We start from the raw sequence: 17353 nt of genomic DNA on the forward strand, positions 1-17353 counted from the left end.
ACAGCTCTCCAATTCTGTAGACATAGCCTAATGATTGCCTTACAATGCTCACAGTGTCTTTCGCTAATTTTAGGCACACAGACTCAGAAAGAACTTATGGAGCAAGCAGACCCTAGTCAAATTATCCAATGTCTCTTACTGTCTATTTTCACACTTTCTTCCTAAAAGAAAATTGCTGTAAGTGACAAGCCAGCTAATATCCCTCAGTAGTGATAGCACATTAGATATAAAGACCAGATCTCCATTTTATTTGCTCTCTAACCTTTAGAAGAGTTAAAAGTTGTAGTTTCATTAAAAATGGAATGCAACTTTCAACTATCTTTTTAGTTTTTTATTATAGAATATAAAAACTTTTTCTAGTATACTATTTCATTACTTTCATTTTCTATATGTTGATTTATCAGTAATATAATATTATTTGTCAATTAACATTTATATGGACTTTTTATATCCTCATGGTGTTTTCTTGATTTGTTTTAGCCACATAGACAACAGGTAGAAGAGGAAATCTGTGAGGTCATCTATAATAACAATTGCTATACATTCACATCACAACTCTATTCCTTTCAAAAAAAGTTGCTGAACTTCTCTAGTCTTTAGTTTTCTTATCTGAAAACTAAGAATAGTAAAAATACTTTTCATAGAGGGTTTTTGAGAAGATGAAATAAATCAATATGTAAAATGATCAGCACCAGTTTTGATACATAGCAAGTACTCACTAAATGTTTATTAATATTAACATTAGAGTTAATTTTAGTCTTAGCATACATCATTCAGGAAGTGGATGGGAGAATTATAGCTTTGGTCATCATTATCTTATTATAAACTTACACTGAATGCACAGCAATATATATCATTAAATTCCTAAACACAGAACACAAGCAAAAATATCAGTTTCTGTAGATAATGGCTGAACCATCTTTATGATGTACTTTTAGACTGACCATACAAAAGCATTTTTTTTAATTTCAAAAGTTTGACAAGGAGAGTAATTTTAATAAAACTCTTTAGTTTAGGTGTTTAAATCATCTTACGTGTTTTGACAATGCAGTTGTTTTGTTTCCTTCTTTTATATTTCCTTTTGCAGATAATTTTGTCTCTTATTTAAAGTTCTTTGGTCGTCTAAAAGCTATTAAACCCTAATCATTCTTGTCATGACTTTAGGATTCTCTTAGGTTAAAATGATTTCTCATTTGCTAACTTCTATAGTCCTCTTGCCCTAATCAAATCAATCACTATATGCCTCTCATCTCACCTTCCCCTCAGCTAGCTCAAAGGTCCAATATAAACTCTTTTTTCCCACTAATATCTTCTTACCAGTTAACCACTTTGGTCTATGATCTGCTAGATTCATAGTATTCTAAATTTATGGAGAGAAAAACGAAGTGGCATAACATGCTTAGTACATTATGGATATTACCAGAGTCTTTAAGAATAACCACATATATTGTATATTTAACATACTTAGACCAGGAGTTAGGACAATTATCATTAGAAATTCTTAATTTATCTATGTCCATCTATTGGAAAAATTATAAGTGGTAACATGTATCTTGTGAAAAAAAGAATTTTTATCCACCTAGAATTTGCCTCCAATAGAGCTAATGATAAGACTGTAAAATCCTATGTAGCTTTCTACCATTCTTGTCATATATTAATAAATAAAAATCTTGTCCTCATAGCAGCTCAGATCTTTTGGCAAAGCAGCTATAACAGAGATTGGCTAAAAGCTCAGTAATTCCATTTACTCTTCCTGAAATTAATTCGGGAACAAATTCTCTTTGATGGGATATGGTCGAAGTAACATACATAATTTCAAGTCCTGGCCATAAAACCCTATGGGTTGATTGACCACATCCTCTCTTCTTTTCTTATAGTGGCCTTGGGCAGCCATGTGTATAAAATGATAATTTCACAAAATTGGAAAAGCCTGGATCCCCAAGTGAGCATTTCGGGGAGAGCTCCTAAGAAGGGCTCATCAATGTCCATTGGACGGACAATGATATAACCAAGAAATTTGTCTTCGCTGCATTCAGCTATTGAGATTTCAAGGTAGCTTAGCATAATATAACTTGACTAATTTAGAAATGGAAGCCATTTTACATGAGAAAACTATATGGCTTTCTTCTGAGATAAAATAACCAATTTGAGATTTACTTGTTTAGTAAGAGGCTTTTACTACCAGATAAAGAAATCTATAGGGGGTTTTGATCAAGTATTCAGTCTGATTAACTTCCTACTATGTTGCATCTCTGCTTAAGATCCCTGAAAGGGTACCCGTTGTTTAGTATTAAAGGTCTTTCTCAGCTGATTCATAAATACCAGGTTTGAAACGATTAAATGCATATAAAGCACTATGCATGGTGTTTGATAAAAGATAGTTATTAAACATTTTATTTCCTTTCCCTTTCTCTTTCTTTTATCCTGAGAAATTCTAGACTATTAAGCAGACAGATATTTGATGAATTTTGGGGGGAAAGGGGAGGAAAAAGAAAAGGGAGAGAAAGAAGGAAAGAATGAGTTAGACTAGAGGTTGAAGAGTAGGAGGGGAAAGTAAGAGTACTCCTTATTTCTACCTGATCCTTGCACCCACCCCATACTTCTCAATTCGGAATCCTCAAATGAAATAAGAAGGAGTAGACCTTCTTACTTTTTCTAGAAAGGAATTAAGCCCCAATAGTTGACTTCATGCTACTTCATAAGCGTGTATATCAACTTTGAAGTACTTTTAAAAGAAGTAATTTTGTTCATTATTGGATGTGATATGTAACACTGATGTGTTAAAATTGCTTTGTATTAAAAAGCTACATCTTTAAAAAAGGGATGGTACAATATGAAAATTAGCCCACTATATCCAGATTATTAAACAAAATTTAATTTTAAGATTGATATTAGCCATTAATTTTCCTTTAATCTCTACTTTCGCTCAAAATTTTCCTGTTCATTTAAGCTTAAATATGATTTTCTTTAATACATTTACATTAAAAATTATTAAATTTTAATCCATGGTATACTTTTACCCAGTATAACCAGTACTTTAAGAAGATATCTTTGATACTAACCTTAGTTTCTGTGATTTTCTCTTGGACTGCATCCATTGTGTAGGGACCCTCCTTCCATGACTCAAGCTTGGCTCTGGCCTGTCCTAAGACTTGCTCAGCTTCTTCCTTAGCTTCTAGCCATTGTGTTGAATCCTTTAACATTTCATTCAACTGTTGCCTCCGGTTCTGAAGGTGTTCCTGTACTTCATCCCACTGATTTTGAATTATTTCAACTGGAATAAAAGGAAAATGAATATATAGTAGTAAATGCTAGTCTGGATAAGACATGTGAAATTTAACATCCAAACATTATCTCACATTTATATTATTCATTTAAAAATTGGTCATTGTGTTATGGCTGTAATGGGATTTCTTACATTTTTTGATGGCAAACATTAGTTTCTATTAAATTATCTTCCTGAAGGTGAAACAGAACATTAACATATATGTAAAATTTTAACTCCATTCTCAATACCTAGAAACAAATATGAATCATCTTTTAGAAAGGTACCAGAGTGGAATGCCCATATCTCCTTGCTCTTACCACTTGAGTGCCCATCAGCTTTATTTCTAGTGCCAGCACAGACATTTTATTGTCTGAAGGCTTTATTTTGCCACATGGGTTTGCTTTGCCATCGAAGTGGCAGGCTAGACACCAGAGAATTGATGCTGCCCCACCTCCTAGAAGTAGCCTGTAAATAATGACTGATGGCAGGAATTGAGTTATGGATACTCTAGCTCCCTTGGTGCTAGGGGAGATAACTCTGAGGCATGTGTTTCACATGGGTTCCAGAGTTCCCTGATTGGATAAAGCTCCAGTGGCCCACAGTAGTGTGTTTGATAATGCACCATCCTTTATTGGCTGCCTTGCCTTAAAGGCAGTCTCACTTACCCACTCCTTACCTGTCTCATTTAACCACTCCTACTGATAGTTCCTTTACATCTGAAATAAATCACTTGTTCTCAAAACCTTTTCTAAGGGTCTTCTTCTGAAGGAACCCAAGAACAGATAGGTATACTAGAAATTTCTTTTAATAATATCTGAGAATTTATGCTGGGTACATTCTGTAAGATTGGCTTATGTTTAGGCTATTTTTGCTATCATTGTGATCAAAGATGGAGATGCTGTATAGTTATCGCTCAGAAATATTTTAGACTATTAACAATAAATAGGACTACATTATTTTTTTCTAAAGAACTTCTTTAAGCTGGTTTCATGAAATGAAAATAATATAGATAACAAGTAATAAAACCAGTATTGACTTTATCCCATAAACATGAAACCTGATAGATATTCTTGATTCTTCCCTAAGCCTCATCCAACACCATATATAATTGTTTACAAACTTCTCTCATATACAACTTCTTCCCTCTTTCTATTGTAACTGCAAAGCTTTATCAGTTTTTGCCTTCATGTCTGTAAGAGACTTTATATCATCTCCTACCCCAAGTCTCTATTTTGCAATATAAGTTCTACACTGTAGAAAGATTAATAACTAGTGTAAATCTGATCACCTCGCTCCTCATTTAAAACATATTAATGTCTCCCCACTGTCTTTTGGAATATCTTAGCTTGACATGCATATTCCCCTGTAATCTTGCCTGGATAATCTGGGAGGTTTATGTCTGATGGAACAAATTAGGGAATAAGAAAACCACTACAAATAATACAAGAACCTTGCTGCAGTGTAGCTGTTACTATATGTAGGCCCAAGAAATGAAGAGAAGAAGTGGCGAGAAGCAGGTAATCATAATAAGAAACCACCTTGAGAAAAGCAGTAATCTTTTGTCATGGAACACAGTCAGCCTGTGGCAATCTCACAGGAAGGGAATTAGGAGAATAAATATCCTGACCTCCCTTTATCCCCTTTTACCAATTTTCTGCTAGGGCTTCCAAGTGCCCCCAAAAAGTGAAAGCCAGAGGGCATGGGAGCCTAATGATGACACATGTCAGCTTCCCAGAATAAAGAGGAGCAAAGACTGGCTACTGGTGGACAAAAAAAAGTCTAAAGTACAGTAATGTAAAACTATGTTTCTTATTTTATTATGTAAGTCCTTTGTAATTAACCCAGTTTCCTTCATGAAGTTATGACTTACAGAAGTACTTGAGATGTTTTGAATAAGTATCAGGACTAGCTTGACCCTACAAAACTAGTGATTGTGTCATGCAATCGAGAATCTGGTCCCCAGAATAGGTAAAACTGAGTAAGCGTCACCTGTTGTAGACTAGTGCTTTTATCAGCCTTATTTTGGTTTGGGTATTTGCTATGCATTTCAAAACCAGTCAACATATTATATTCCAACTTTGGTTAACATGTCCATCTTTTTTTAAAATGTCAGTCTCTCTCTCTCTCTCTCTTTCATCTTTGAGCACCATTGTTTAGTTTGTCTCATTGTTGTTGCTCTACTGGCTAGTGGAACACCTATTATAGTTGATGCTTTATGGTTATTGATTAATCTTCTATTAAATCCTTGGTTTATAAAATTAATAGTGTCAGCCTGGGTGCTGTGGCTTACGCCTGTAATACTAGCACTTTGGGAGGCTGAGGTGGGAGAATCACTTGAGACCAGGAGTTCTAGACCAGCCTGAACAAGAACAAGACCCCATCTCTACAAAAAATAGAAGAATTATCCAGATATGATGGTGCACACCTATAGTCCAGCTACTTGAGAGGCTGAGGTAGGAGGATTGCTTGAGCCCAGGAGTTTGAGGTTGCAGTGAGCTGTGATGACCCCACTACATTCTAGCCCAGGCAACACAGCAAGACGTTGTCTCAAAAAAAAAACAAAAACAAAACAAAAAAAAAAAAAAAAAAAAAAAAAAAAAAAAAAAACAAACAAAAAAAAGAAAGCTATTTAAAATATTAAAATATAAATAAAATAAAATGTATTTAAGTGTTCCAAAATATTCTTCTGTTGGTCATAGAAACAGCTGTTATTCCAATTATGAAGTGTTTTTAAACTTATCATGCCAGGCTACTTTAGTTAACATACTTGCCACTTTTTTCTCATAGCTCCTATTGTTATATAGTATATGTATTTGAAATAATAAAGTTGGCTTTCCTTAAAAATAGTCGCTGGTTCCAATTTGCCTTTGCCATAATTAACTTTAATTAGTGACATTTTGCCTTTGCCATAATTAAGCTTAATTAGTGACATTTTACTATGCTAGTATTTTTTTTAGAATGCCTCGTGGTTTTCATATAAACATGGCAAGCTGTTAAGATTCATGCCATTAAATATTTTGTACATCCCATGGTCCATTTCAATAGGGTATATAGAGTTTATATTTTTAAAATTCATTTCTAGATATTAGGAAGAAGTAAAGCAGTTCTTCCTATTATGGCGGCAGATATTTTTAATTGTGGAAAAAGGAGGGAATGATTATAGCCTGGACCATTATTTCAGACAAACATACCACTTGAATGCTTGGTCAGTCACAGCAATGGAAGGTTTTTAGCCAAAAGTGGTCATATATGTGTAATGTAGCAAGTTAAAAGGCTTCACTGGGGTGTGCATCCCACTGATGGTGTGCTTTCTCACCTGTGACCTTCAACTGTACATTATCATTATATACTACTTAACTATTAATAAATAAATTTCAGGCTATTGACTCACTCAACAATCCATCTACCCCTCCATGCTTCCCTATCCCTCTGTTCATCCATCTAGCCAGCCAGTCACCATTTTATTTACCATCTACTAGATACCAGGCATTATGCTAAGTACTGAGGAAACATAGGAGTGTAAGACAGATTCTTTGGCTTCTGGTTTGGGTGCCTGTTAGATAATGGTGTTATTCACTATCTATCAAAAGAATACAGGATGAGCACGGAGAAGATAATGAGTTCAATTTTGGACCTATTCAGTGGGAGGTTTTGAGGATCATCCAAATAGAACTATCATTTTAGTCAGTTGGACTGAAGTGTCTATAGCATAGCTGTGTATTTTGGGAGAGACAGAAATCTGGGATTGGCAATCACTACAGGGAAGTAAAAACTGAAGCCACAAATGTGAATGCATTCTCATTAGTATGGCATATAGATTGAGCAGAACAGGGGGTTGGGGATGGAGTTCTGGAAGATACAACATAGAAAGACTGAATACAACAAAAGGAGCCAATAAGATGAATGAAAAGCTAGAGAGGTAGGAATATCAGGAAAGTGTACTTTCATAAAACATGTCAAAGATAGATTTTCAAAAAAATGAGCGGTTAACGCTTTTAAATGCCATAGATGTCACAAGATATATTAATAAAAATCATAGTAACTAACATTTATTTGAATACCTATACTGTTTGAAGCATTGTTTAAAGTTTCTACATGTATTAATTCATTTAATCACCATAATAATCTTATAAGTATCACTATTTTTATTGCTGTTTTTGTATTGCTATATTGTTGCTATTATCCTCATTTAACAGATGAGAGAATAAAAACTGTGTTAAAGAATTGGCCTACAGTCATATAAATAGAGATTGCCAGAGGCAATACTTGGACCCAAGGGGTCAGACCTCCCCTCAAAGTCCATGCCTAAAATATCTAATGGCTTTGGCCACATGGAATTCCCTGAAGATCACACCGAAAATGATTTTAGTGGAGTGGTAGAAATCTTACTGTAGGCTATTGGCAAATACTTCTCTATGAAGAAGATAGTAAGTTGTAGACTCTCCATCTATAGCTTTTTATAAGAAGGGAGTGGGGGAGAGTCTGGGGTCAAAGGAAGTGTTTTACCAAAATATGGAAAACTTGAATATGAATATAGGCTTGAGGAAGAAAAAATGGTCCAAAGGGTAAGGATAATGCCAATTGGAGGAGAGTCCCTAAGAGGGTGAGTATACTGAACATTAATTAACTGCTCCCTTCTCCTGTATTTCCCCTTTTATTTTTCCATCTGGATGGTTTCTGTATAATAGACCTCCCCTAGCTCTATGAGTGGTACCTGATTGTTTTTACTCTTCTTCCTGGCTTTAGTGGCAGATTCAAGGATGAACTTAGGTTTCAAGTAAGGCCAATGAGAGCCAATGAAACAATGTTAGGATATTTATTCACACTACTAAAGAAGGAAGCCCATTGCTCCCTATTTAAAATAAATGAGAAAGCATGTAGCCCTGCAATATCCTGACCTCCATCTTGGGACAATTAATAGGAATTAAGTGGAACAAATATTAAGGAGCAGAACTATGAAATGGAGAAGGAAAACTAGAATCTGGTCATTACATTTAATTCCTGGATCAAGCCTCACTTATTTCTCAACTGTTTAGTGACAGTGATCATTACATTTCATCTGAGTGAGTTTAAGCTACTTCAAATTGGGTTTTTCATTACTACATCATAAAAAGCTCTTACTTATAGAGAGGGACAAACCCTTTTCATGCAAACTCAGATCTCAAAAGAATTGTGCAAGAATCAGAGTACTTGTAAATTGAGATGTCTTTCAGATAGAAAAGTTTAAAAGAAGATTTTGATCTTGCATAAAACAGCTTTAACTGGGTATCTGGACAAACAAACATGATGCTTATGTTATCTTGAAGGAATTCCTACATAAAACTTCCAAAGCCCAAAACTCACTAAAATTGTCAGGGCATTTAGACAATATAATTCTATGAGCTTTATGAGTAGGAAGGCATTTTTACCATCATATTTTTGCCTCTTTCTATTCTATTTATTTATATGATGAATACATAAGAAAAATCAATGATTCAGAAAGGAGACAACTAAGGACCAAATTATACCAGGGAATTCACATAGAGAGTGACCTTGCCTGGTTATATCCATGGTTTAAAATATATCCTATTCTTTTCCCCTTTTAAGTAGATCTTTGATAACTAACCATTCACTCAAATGTCATCATCATATATAATATAAATACTTCCCCTGTTCTCTTATGTGCAGTCATTTTCTTTTACTTGATAGTTCCATGACACTTCATTAATCTTTTAAAACTTTTACTATAACTTACGTTCTTACATTTCTGTTCCCCACTCTAAACAATGGACACCTCAACAATAAGGACAGAATCTATTGCAGATGTTGTCAGTACTCAGTCTATATGCCCTTGGCACTCCTCATTCAAGCATAGGCTAGTGGGGTCCTATTACAAACATTTGTCTTACTACAAGCCTCAGAGATTTTCCTTAGCTTGTCCAATGCATTGGCCAGAAGTGTTGGGGAGTTAATGCACCAGGAGCAGTATTTCATCAATGATCAATGAGAGTTGGAAGATAATTACCCCTGGTAATCTTCCTTGCCCTTATGCCTTTATGGGTGACAACTGTGAGGCATTTTTTTTCATTGTCTCTCAGAGTTCCCTCATCAGAATTGAACCCCTGCTTCCCACAGTAATAACCTGCTCAATAATTGGCTCAATTATTGGCTTCTTTCTTTTCTCTTTCTCACTATCCTACTCCTCTACTGGTACTTTCTGAATCACCTTACAAATAAACCACTTTCACCCTTAATCATTGTTTCAAGGTCTCTCTCTAAAGGAAGTTAGTATTTCATTCATTTTAAAAAATCTTAAGTGCACAAAACAGTGCTTGGCATTTGGTATACCTTCAATAAACACAACTGCCAAAGTTCACCTTTGTCCTGTATCTTGAGTCTTCTTCAAAAGTAACCATTGTCTCTTTGTTGCATTTCAAGTTTATATAATTTGAACACTGGCTTAAGCCTTTCACATTTCCCTCTTGATTTTCTTCTCACTTTTCTAATCATGATCTCTATTATAGGCAAATGAATGTTCTCTGGGCTGCCTTTGTATCTTATTTAGTGCCTTATCATCAATCATATTTTTTTGTATGAAACACCTTCAATGTCATATTTACTAATAGAATATCCTTATCTGATATAAAGTCCAGAAATTAAAAGGTATTGGGGGCAGAAAATCTTGTGAACCAACACTATTTGATGACTCCTCTCTCTCTAACATTCTTAAAATAACCATAGGTTAGAGAGAATCTACTGGCATATCTTTTGCCTCAGTCTGTCTTTTTAATCAAATCATAGAATAAGTAATTTTAAAAAGTCCTTCTGATTATCAGCTAAGGATATTTTTACGGGTATTTAAAAATTTTAAAACATACTGAGCTCCAGAGGGTAATAAAATAATAAAATATCATATTGTTATTAATATAAGTACAGTTACATGAATACTAGAAATACAGTCAGCAGAAGTATGGCATCTTGTGACATAACAAACCATATGTGAGAGGTAATTTTACAGAGCAGAAAATATTGAGAGATTATTTTCTTTACAAAAGGATTCACCATATGATTTCTCTTAATAATCAACATGTCGAGTATATTTAAAATATTATTTGACACAATTTCTATAGCTTTATCCAAGGAACTGTCTCTTTAATGACTTAATTTTGCAAGTCAGTAGGGTTTTGCATTCCTGAGTCCCTAGACCACAGAAAACAAAGAGGTTACATAAAATGAGCACACTTCCAGCAGTGATCTCCTCAGAATCAGATGGTACAATCTGAATGTGACTATAAGCATTTACCACAGATCCTCTCACCAGCTTAGTGCAGAGGGAGTGGGAAATAAATGCATGTGCTTAGCTTCACCATGAAGATATATATATCTAACACTTGAACCTTTCCTGCTACATCTAGAGAGCCTGATTCTTACCTTACTGATCATGGGGTACTGAGAGGACATAGCACATCCTAAGCTCCAAGGGTTCACCAAAGACAGAGACAGCACCGTGAGCAAACACAAAAATTTGAAAGGCACCATAAAATCTCTGGCCAGATGAATTGGTGAGATCCTTCTCCTATCCAAGGCCAGGATGACAAAATTGGGAGAGATAGTTGTCTTAACTAATATGCAGAAACCAACATAGGAAGCCAAGGAAAATGAAGAAATATGGGAATAACTTTTAAATAAAAGCACAAGATAAATTACAGAAGCTGACTTGAGTGACATGGAGATATGTAATTTACATGACAAGAAATTCAACATAATGGTCATAAAGATGCTCACTGAGGTCAGAGAAGTAATGCAAGAAAAAAACGACAATTTCAAAAAAGATGTAAGGGATAAAAAAGAACCAAACATAAATCTTAGAGCTAAAGAATACTATAAATAAACTAAAAAAAATCAATAGAAGGGTTTAATAGCAGACTAGGACAAGCAGAAGAAAAGATTAGGAAATTGAAGACAGGTAACTGGAAATCATACAATCTGGGGAACAAAAAAGAGAAAGTAAGAGAATAAAGATTGTTTAGGAGACTTATGAAATATCATTAAATGTACTGACATATGAATATATCAATGTCTGAGAAGGAGAATAGGGAGAGAAAGGGACCTAAAACATTTATTAAAACAATAATAATGGCATAAAACTTCCCAAGCCTGGGGAAAAAATATAAATCAAGATCCAGGAAGGCAAAAGGATAACAAATAAGATGAATCCAAAGAGACCCACACTGAGAAATATCATGATCAAATTGTCAAATTTAAAGACAAAGACAGTTTTAAAGACAGCAAAGGAAAAGCAAATTGTTATATAGATATAAGATTATCAGTGGATTTTTCATGAGAAACATTGTAGGCCATAAGGGAGCATGATGATGTCTTCAAAACTCTGAAAGAAAAAAATTATCAACCAATAATATTATATTCACCAACTCTATTTAAAAAATGAAAAGGTGATAAAAAATTTCTCAGATAAACAAAAGCTGAGAGAGTTCATCATGACTAGACTTATTTTATAGGAAATGCTAAAGGGAGTTTTTCAAGCTGAAGGAAGAGAAAGTTAATTAGTAACAGGAAATCAAGTGAGAGTATAAAATTTAGTTGTAAAAGTAAGTTCATTGTCAAATAAAAAACACTATAACATTGTAATACCAATGGGCAAATCAATTATATTTCTATAAAGGTTAAAAGGTATAAAAGGTATAAAGGTTAAAAGGCAAAACTATTATAAATAGCTAAAACTATAATAATTTGTTATAGGGTAGATATTATTTAAAAAATGTAAGTTGTGACATAAAAAAACATAAAACATGGGAGAAGAGGAAGCAAAAGTGTAGGGTTTGTGTATGCAATTAAAGTTGTTATCAGCGTTAAATAGCCTATATTAGTATAAGGTATTTTATGTAAGCCTCAGAGTAATCACAAAGCAAAAGCTTATAATAGATACACAACTAATAAAAAGAAAATATCCAAAGCATAGCACTCCAGAAAGCCATCAAACCACAAAGGAAGAAAGCAGAGAAGAAAGGAACAGAGAATCTACAGAACAACCAGAAAACAATTAACAAAATGACACTAGTAAGTCATTACTTAACAATAATTACTTTAAATGTAAATAGATTAAATTCTCCAATCTAAAGGCACAGAGTGGTTGAATGGATAAAAAACAAGACCCAACTATATACTGGCTACAAAAAAGTCATTTCTACCTAAAGGACACTCAAAGACTGCAAATGAAGGGATGGAAGATATTCCATGCAAATGATAACAAAAAGAGAGGAGGGATAGTAATACTTATTTCAGACAAAATAAACTTTAGGTCAAAAATGTAAAAAGAGACAAAGAAGGCCATTAAATATTGATAAAAGGATCAATCTATCAAGAATACATAATTTTAAATACGTATAAACCCAACATTAGAGCACCAAAATATGAAAAGCAAGTACTAAGAGATCTAAAGGGACACATAAATTCCAACACAGTATTAGTAGGGGATTTCAATACCTCACTTTCAATATAGACAGAAAGTCAATAAGAAAACATTAAACTTGAAATATGCTGTAGGCCAAATGTATCTAACAGACATATATAGAACATTCTACCCAACAGCAACTAGATACACATTCTTAAGTGCACATGGAACAATTTTCAGGACAGATCATATATTACTCCATAAAACAAGACTTAACAAATTTATAAAAATCAAATCATATCAAGTATCTTTTCCAACCAAAATGGCATAAAACTGGAAATCAGTAACATGAGAAATCACAGAAAATTAACAAATATATGAAAATTAAATAATATGCTCCTGAGCAACTATTGGGTATATACATGAAAGTGAAAGATCTGTATACTGAAACTATAAAACATTTATGAAAGAAATTAAGGATGACACAAATAAATAGAAAGATTTCCATGTTTGTGCACACACAATGAGGAAAGGGTAGTATCTTCAATAAATGGTGTTGGGAAAACTGGATATTCACATACAGAAGAATGAAAATGGACCTTTATCTCACCTCTTATAAAAGAATCAACTCAAAATGGATCAAAGACTTAAACATAAGACCTGAACTATAAAACTATGAAAACACAGGGGTAAAGCTCCATGATATTGGTCTGGTCAGTGATTTCTTAGATATGACTCCAAAAGCAAAGGCAGCAAAGATAGACAAATGGGAATGCATCAAACTAAAAAGCTTCTGCACAGCAAAGGAAACAATAAAGAGATAACCTATAGATTGGGAGAAAAATTTGCTAATCATACATTGGATAAGGGGCTAATATCCAAAATATATAAGGAACTCAAACTACTCAGTAACAAGAAAGCAAATAATCCTACTAAAAAGTGGGCAAAGGACTTGAATAGACATTTCTCAAAAGAAGATGTACAAATGACTTAAAGATATGTTAAAAAATGCTCAACATGTCTAATCATTGGGAAAATGCAAATTAAAACCACAATGAGATATCATGTCATACCTGTTGGATTGGCTATTATCAAAAAGGTAAAAGATAACAAGTGTTGATGAAGATGTGGAAAAAAGAAAACTCTTATACACTGTTGGTGTTATTGTAAATTAGTACAGCCATTATGGAAAATAGTATGAATGTTCCTAAAAAACTAAAAATAAAACTACCATATGATCCAGCAATCGACTACTGGGTATGTATCCAAAAGAAACAGAATCAGTATATCAAAGAGATATTTGCACTCCCATGTTCATTGCAGCATTATTCATAATAGCCAAGATATGGAACCAACGCAAATGTCCATGAACAGATGGATGGATTAAAAAATGTGATGTGTGTGTGTGTGTGTGTGTGTGTGTGTGTGTATACACATACACACAAACACAGTGGAATACTATTCGGCCTTACAAAAACAAGAAATTTTGCCATTTGTGACAACATGCATGAATTTGGAAGACATTATGTTAAGTGAAATAAGCTGGGCATAAAGAAATAAATATTGTATAATGTCACTTATATGTGGAATCTAAAAACGTCAAACTCATAGAAATAGAGAGCATTATGGTGGTTACCAGAGGTTGTGGGCAAGGTGTTTAAAAATAGGTGAGACATTGGTCAGTGGGCACAAAGTTTCAGTTATATAGGAGGAATAAGTTCTGGTGATCTATTGCATAGCACAGTGGCTATGGTTAATAATATGTATTGTATATTTCAAAATAACTAAAATAAAGGATTTTAAATGTTATCACCACAAAAAATTATAAATCTTTGAGTTGATGAATCTGCTAAATTAGCCAGTTTAACCATTCCACAATGGATAGATGTATTGAAATATTATATTGTACCACATAAATATATATAATCATTTTTGAATTTAAAATAAAATGAAAATGAAAAAATAAAATATTATTTGACTTGTAATTGTACTCCCAGGTATATATCTGACAGAAATATATAGTTATATTCACCAAAAAATAAGTACTAGACTGTTCATAGCAGAACTATTTGCAATTGTTCCAAATTGGAAACTACCCAAATCCCTATCTATTCTAAAACGGATAAATATATTATGGTATCAATAAAACACTATCTGGGAACAAGAATGCAAGATCTACAACTACATGCAATAATATGGATGAATCTAACAAACATAAAGTTGAGGGGAAAAATCCAGCCACAAACAGATACTCTTTGATTCTATTTGTACAATGTACAAAAACAGGAAAAAGTAATAGAAGACTTTACAAGTCAGCATAGTGGTTAGCTTTGTGGGATGGTTAACACTGGAAGAGACATGAAGGAGGCTCCTGAGGTTCTGGTTATATTCTGTTTCTTGATATGGGTGTAGTTATATTTAGTTCATGAAAATTCACTAAGCTAGACATTTACGATATGTGCCCTTTTCATTATGCATTTTGTACTTCAATAAAAAATTTTAAAAGTATTATTTGACATGCAAAATGTGTTCTACATATTACTTTGGAGAATGCATCCTTTTCAATAAAGGTGTAACCTGTGCAGTATGTGGCACTTTGGCTGCCATAAATAACAAAAGATGCAATGGTTTTGGTACAGACACAATACAATTTAGGCCTTAGATTCATGTGATAAAGAAAATTTCAGAAATACGTATCGGACAGTGAACTGGACTAGATTTACAGAAGCAAATCAGCACATACAAACTATTCAAGCAGTAACTCAGCTATTTACTAAAAGAAACAAATCAGTGCAACTGATTGATAGAGCAGAAACCCATACAAAACAAATTTTTAGGAGTTTTACAAGTATGACATTTTGTCAAAGAATGAAAGCAAACAGCATTTGAAGATCATCAAAATAAAGATGTTATTGTGGAACTCGATCAGTGTGATAGTTGAACATCATATGGACTTGATAATTGTCCATAATTGGGCACAAATTCAAACTATAGAATATCACCACACTTGTAACACTTCACCCAGGAGATTGATAGACCAAAGATATAGTATGGCAATGTATTTGGTCACTAGAGCCCATATTGTTAGATTTACATTTACACCAGATTCTTCTGACATACAAAAGTGAAATAATAATAAAATATATGCACATAAACCCAGACAATCTGTGCATGTTTGTAATTGAAGAGCTACCCACATGTACACATTTCTTCTCACAGAGGTCCATCATGGAAAGCTTCTCAACTGATTTGTGCAGTAAATAGATTCTGGAAATAAAGGGAAATAAATAAACAATGCCAAGACTCAGGATGACAGACTGAAACTCAGCATGTGTCCTGATTTACGAATCTCCAGAAGTGTCAAATTGGAAACTCAACAATCATGTCAAGAACCACAATACTGCAGAGAAAGGAACAGTTCAGTTGATTGAGTACTAACCAATCTTTCACTTCAAGTTTTTAAACTAGCTATGTTTGATTATAGACATACATTCCTGACTGATATAAATTCCCACAACATTTCTCCTAGGGAGGAATGTTATTTACAAAAAAAAAAAAAAAAGAAAAAAAAAAGAAATGATTACCTTTTTGAATATATATTGCTGCAGAACAAAGAACAGCTCTGTTTCAATTTCTGAACTGAAGGTACAGCCCAAGAATTAGAAGTTAGTGTGACTAATTTTTAGAAAGCAATCTTGACTAGCAGTTAATGTTGGATTATAGCTCTGGATTTGTGATGAAGTAGCTAACTTAATTTGGAAGAGTTGATTTGCTACAATTTAAGTTTCCTCAACTGAAAAACTAAAACAATGATAACTGCACAACCACAGAATTGTTATGAAGATAAAATTTAATAAGGAATAAAAGCATAAAGGGCCATACTAAAGCAAGGTGTTATTGCTTCTCTATATAGAGACGATTAAACAATAGATTATAGCTGTCAGCAAATACTCATGATCTGCTAGGAAATGCACACTGTAGATCTCACTGATCCTTTAGACTACAAGAAAGTTGCAGGTAGAAAACACCAAGCTGGAAGAATTAATTTGCACGTAAATCTTTAGAGGTCATTTGAGTGGGTGTAGAGCGACAGGTATGTTTAACTGTAGACAACTGTAAGGAAAACTGATCCCAACTGCAGTTAAGACAATAAATTCTGAACTATTTGTTGGGATCAGGAAAAATACATGGAAATCAGAACATACAGTTCTCTGAGGCTAAAATAGTCAAAAAGTGTTAGGCATGATCAAGAAGGGAATTGAAAACAAAGAAACCACCATTATTGTACTCTTGTACAAAGTTAGTATAAAACTATGCCCAGAGTAATGTGAGCATATATCAATGTTTGACATTCAAAGACATATAAGGAACTGAGGAAAATCAAAATAATAAGAACCAAAATTATAGACAATATTAAGATATATCCATCCTATTTCCACAAGGTGTTTTTTTTTTTTAATTTCAAAATATTAAGGGGGTACAAATATTTTAGGTTACATGGATCACTTTTATAATGCCTGAGTCCCAACTATATGTGTGCCCATCACTCAGATAGTGTTCATGATACCCATTATGTAGGTTTTTGCCCGTCCCCTACACCCCTCTCCCCCTGGTTGATTTCCACTGAGTTTTACTTCCCTCTGTGCACATGTGTGCTCATCGGTTAGTTCCAATTTAATAGTGAGTACATGGGG

At 33.7% G+C, this 17353-nt stretch overlaps 1 protein-coding gene across 15 annotated transcripts in view; it reads right to left on the minus strand.

The window, feature by feature from the left end:
• DMD (dystrophin) overlaps positions 1 to 17353 on the minus strand; it is a 2109452-nt gene that overhangs the window by 533327 nt on the left and 1558772 nt on the right. For all 15 annotated transcript variants that reach the window (XM_012756891.3, XM_012756894.3, XM_012756895.3 and 12 more), the window contains one exon: positions 3063 to 3274. In XM_012756891.3, coding sequence (XP_012612345.1) covers positions 3063 to 3274 — 212 coding nt within the window. The remainder of the gene's footprint in view (positions 1 to 3062; positions 3275 to 17353) is intronic.

This window comes from Microcebus murinus, chromosome X (genome assembly GCF_040939455.1).
Source record: "Microcebus murinus isolate Inina chromosome X, M.murinus_Inina_mat1.0, whole genome shotgun sequence".
In the NCBI taxonomy this organism is placed as follows: Eukaryota; Metazoa; Chordata; class Mammalia; order Primates; family Cheirogaleidae; genus Microcebus; species Microcebus murinus.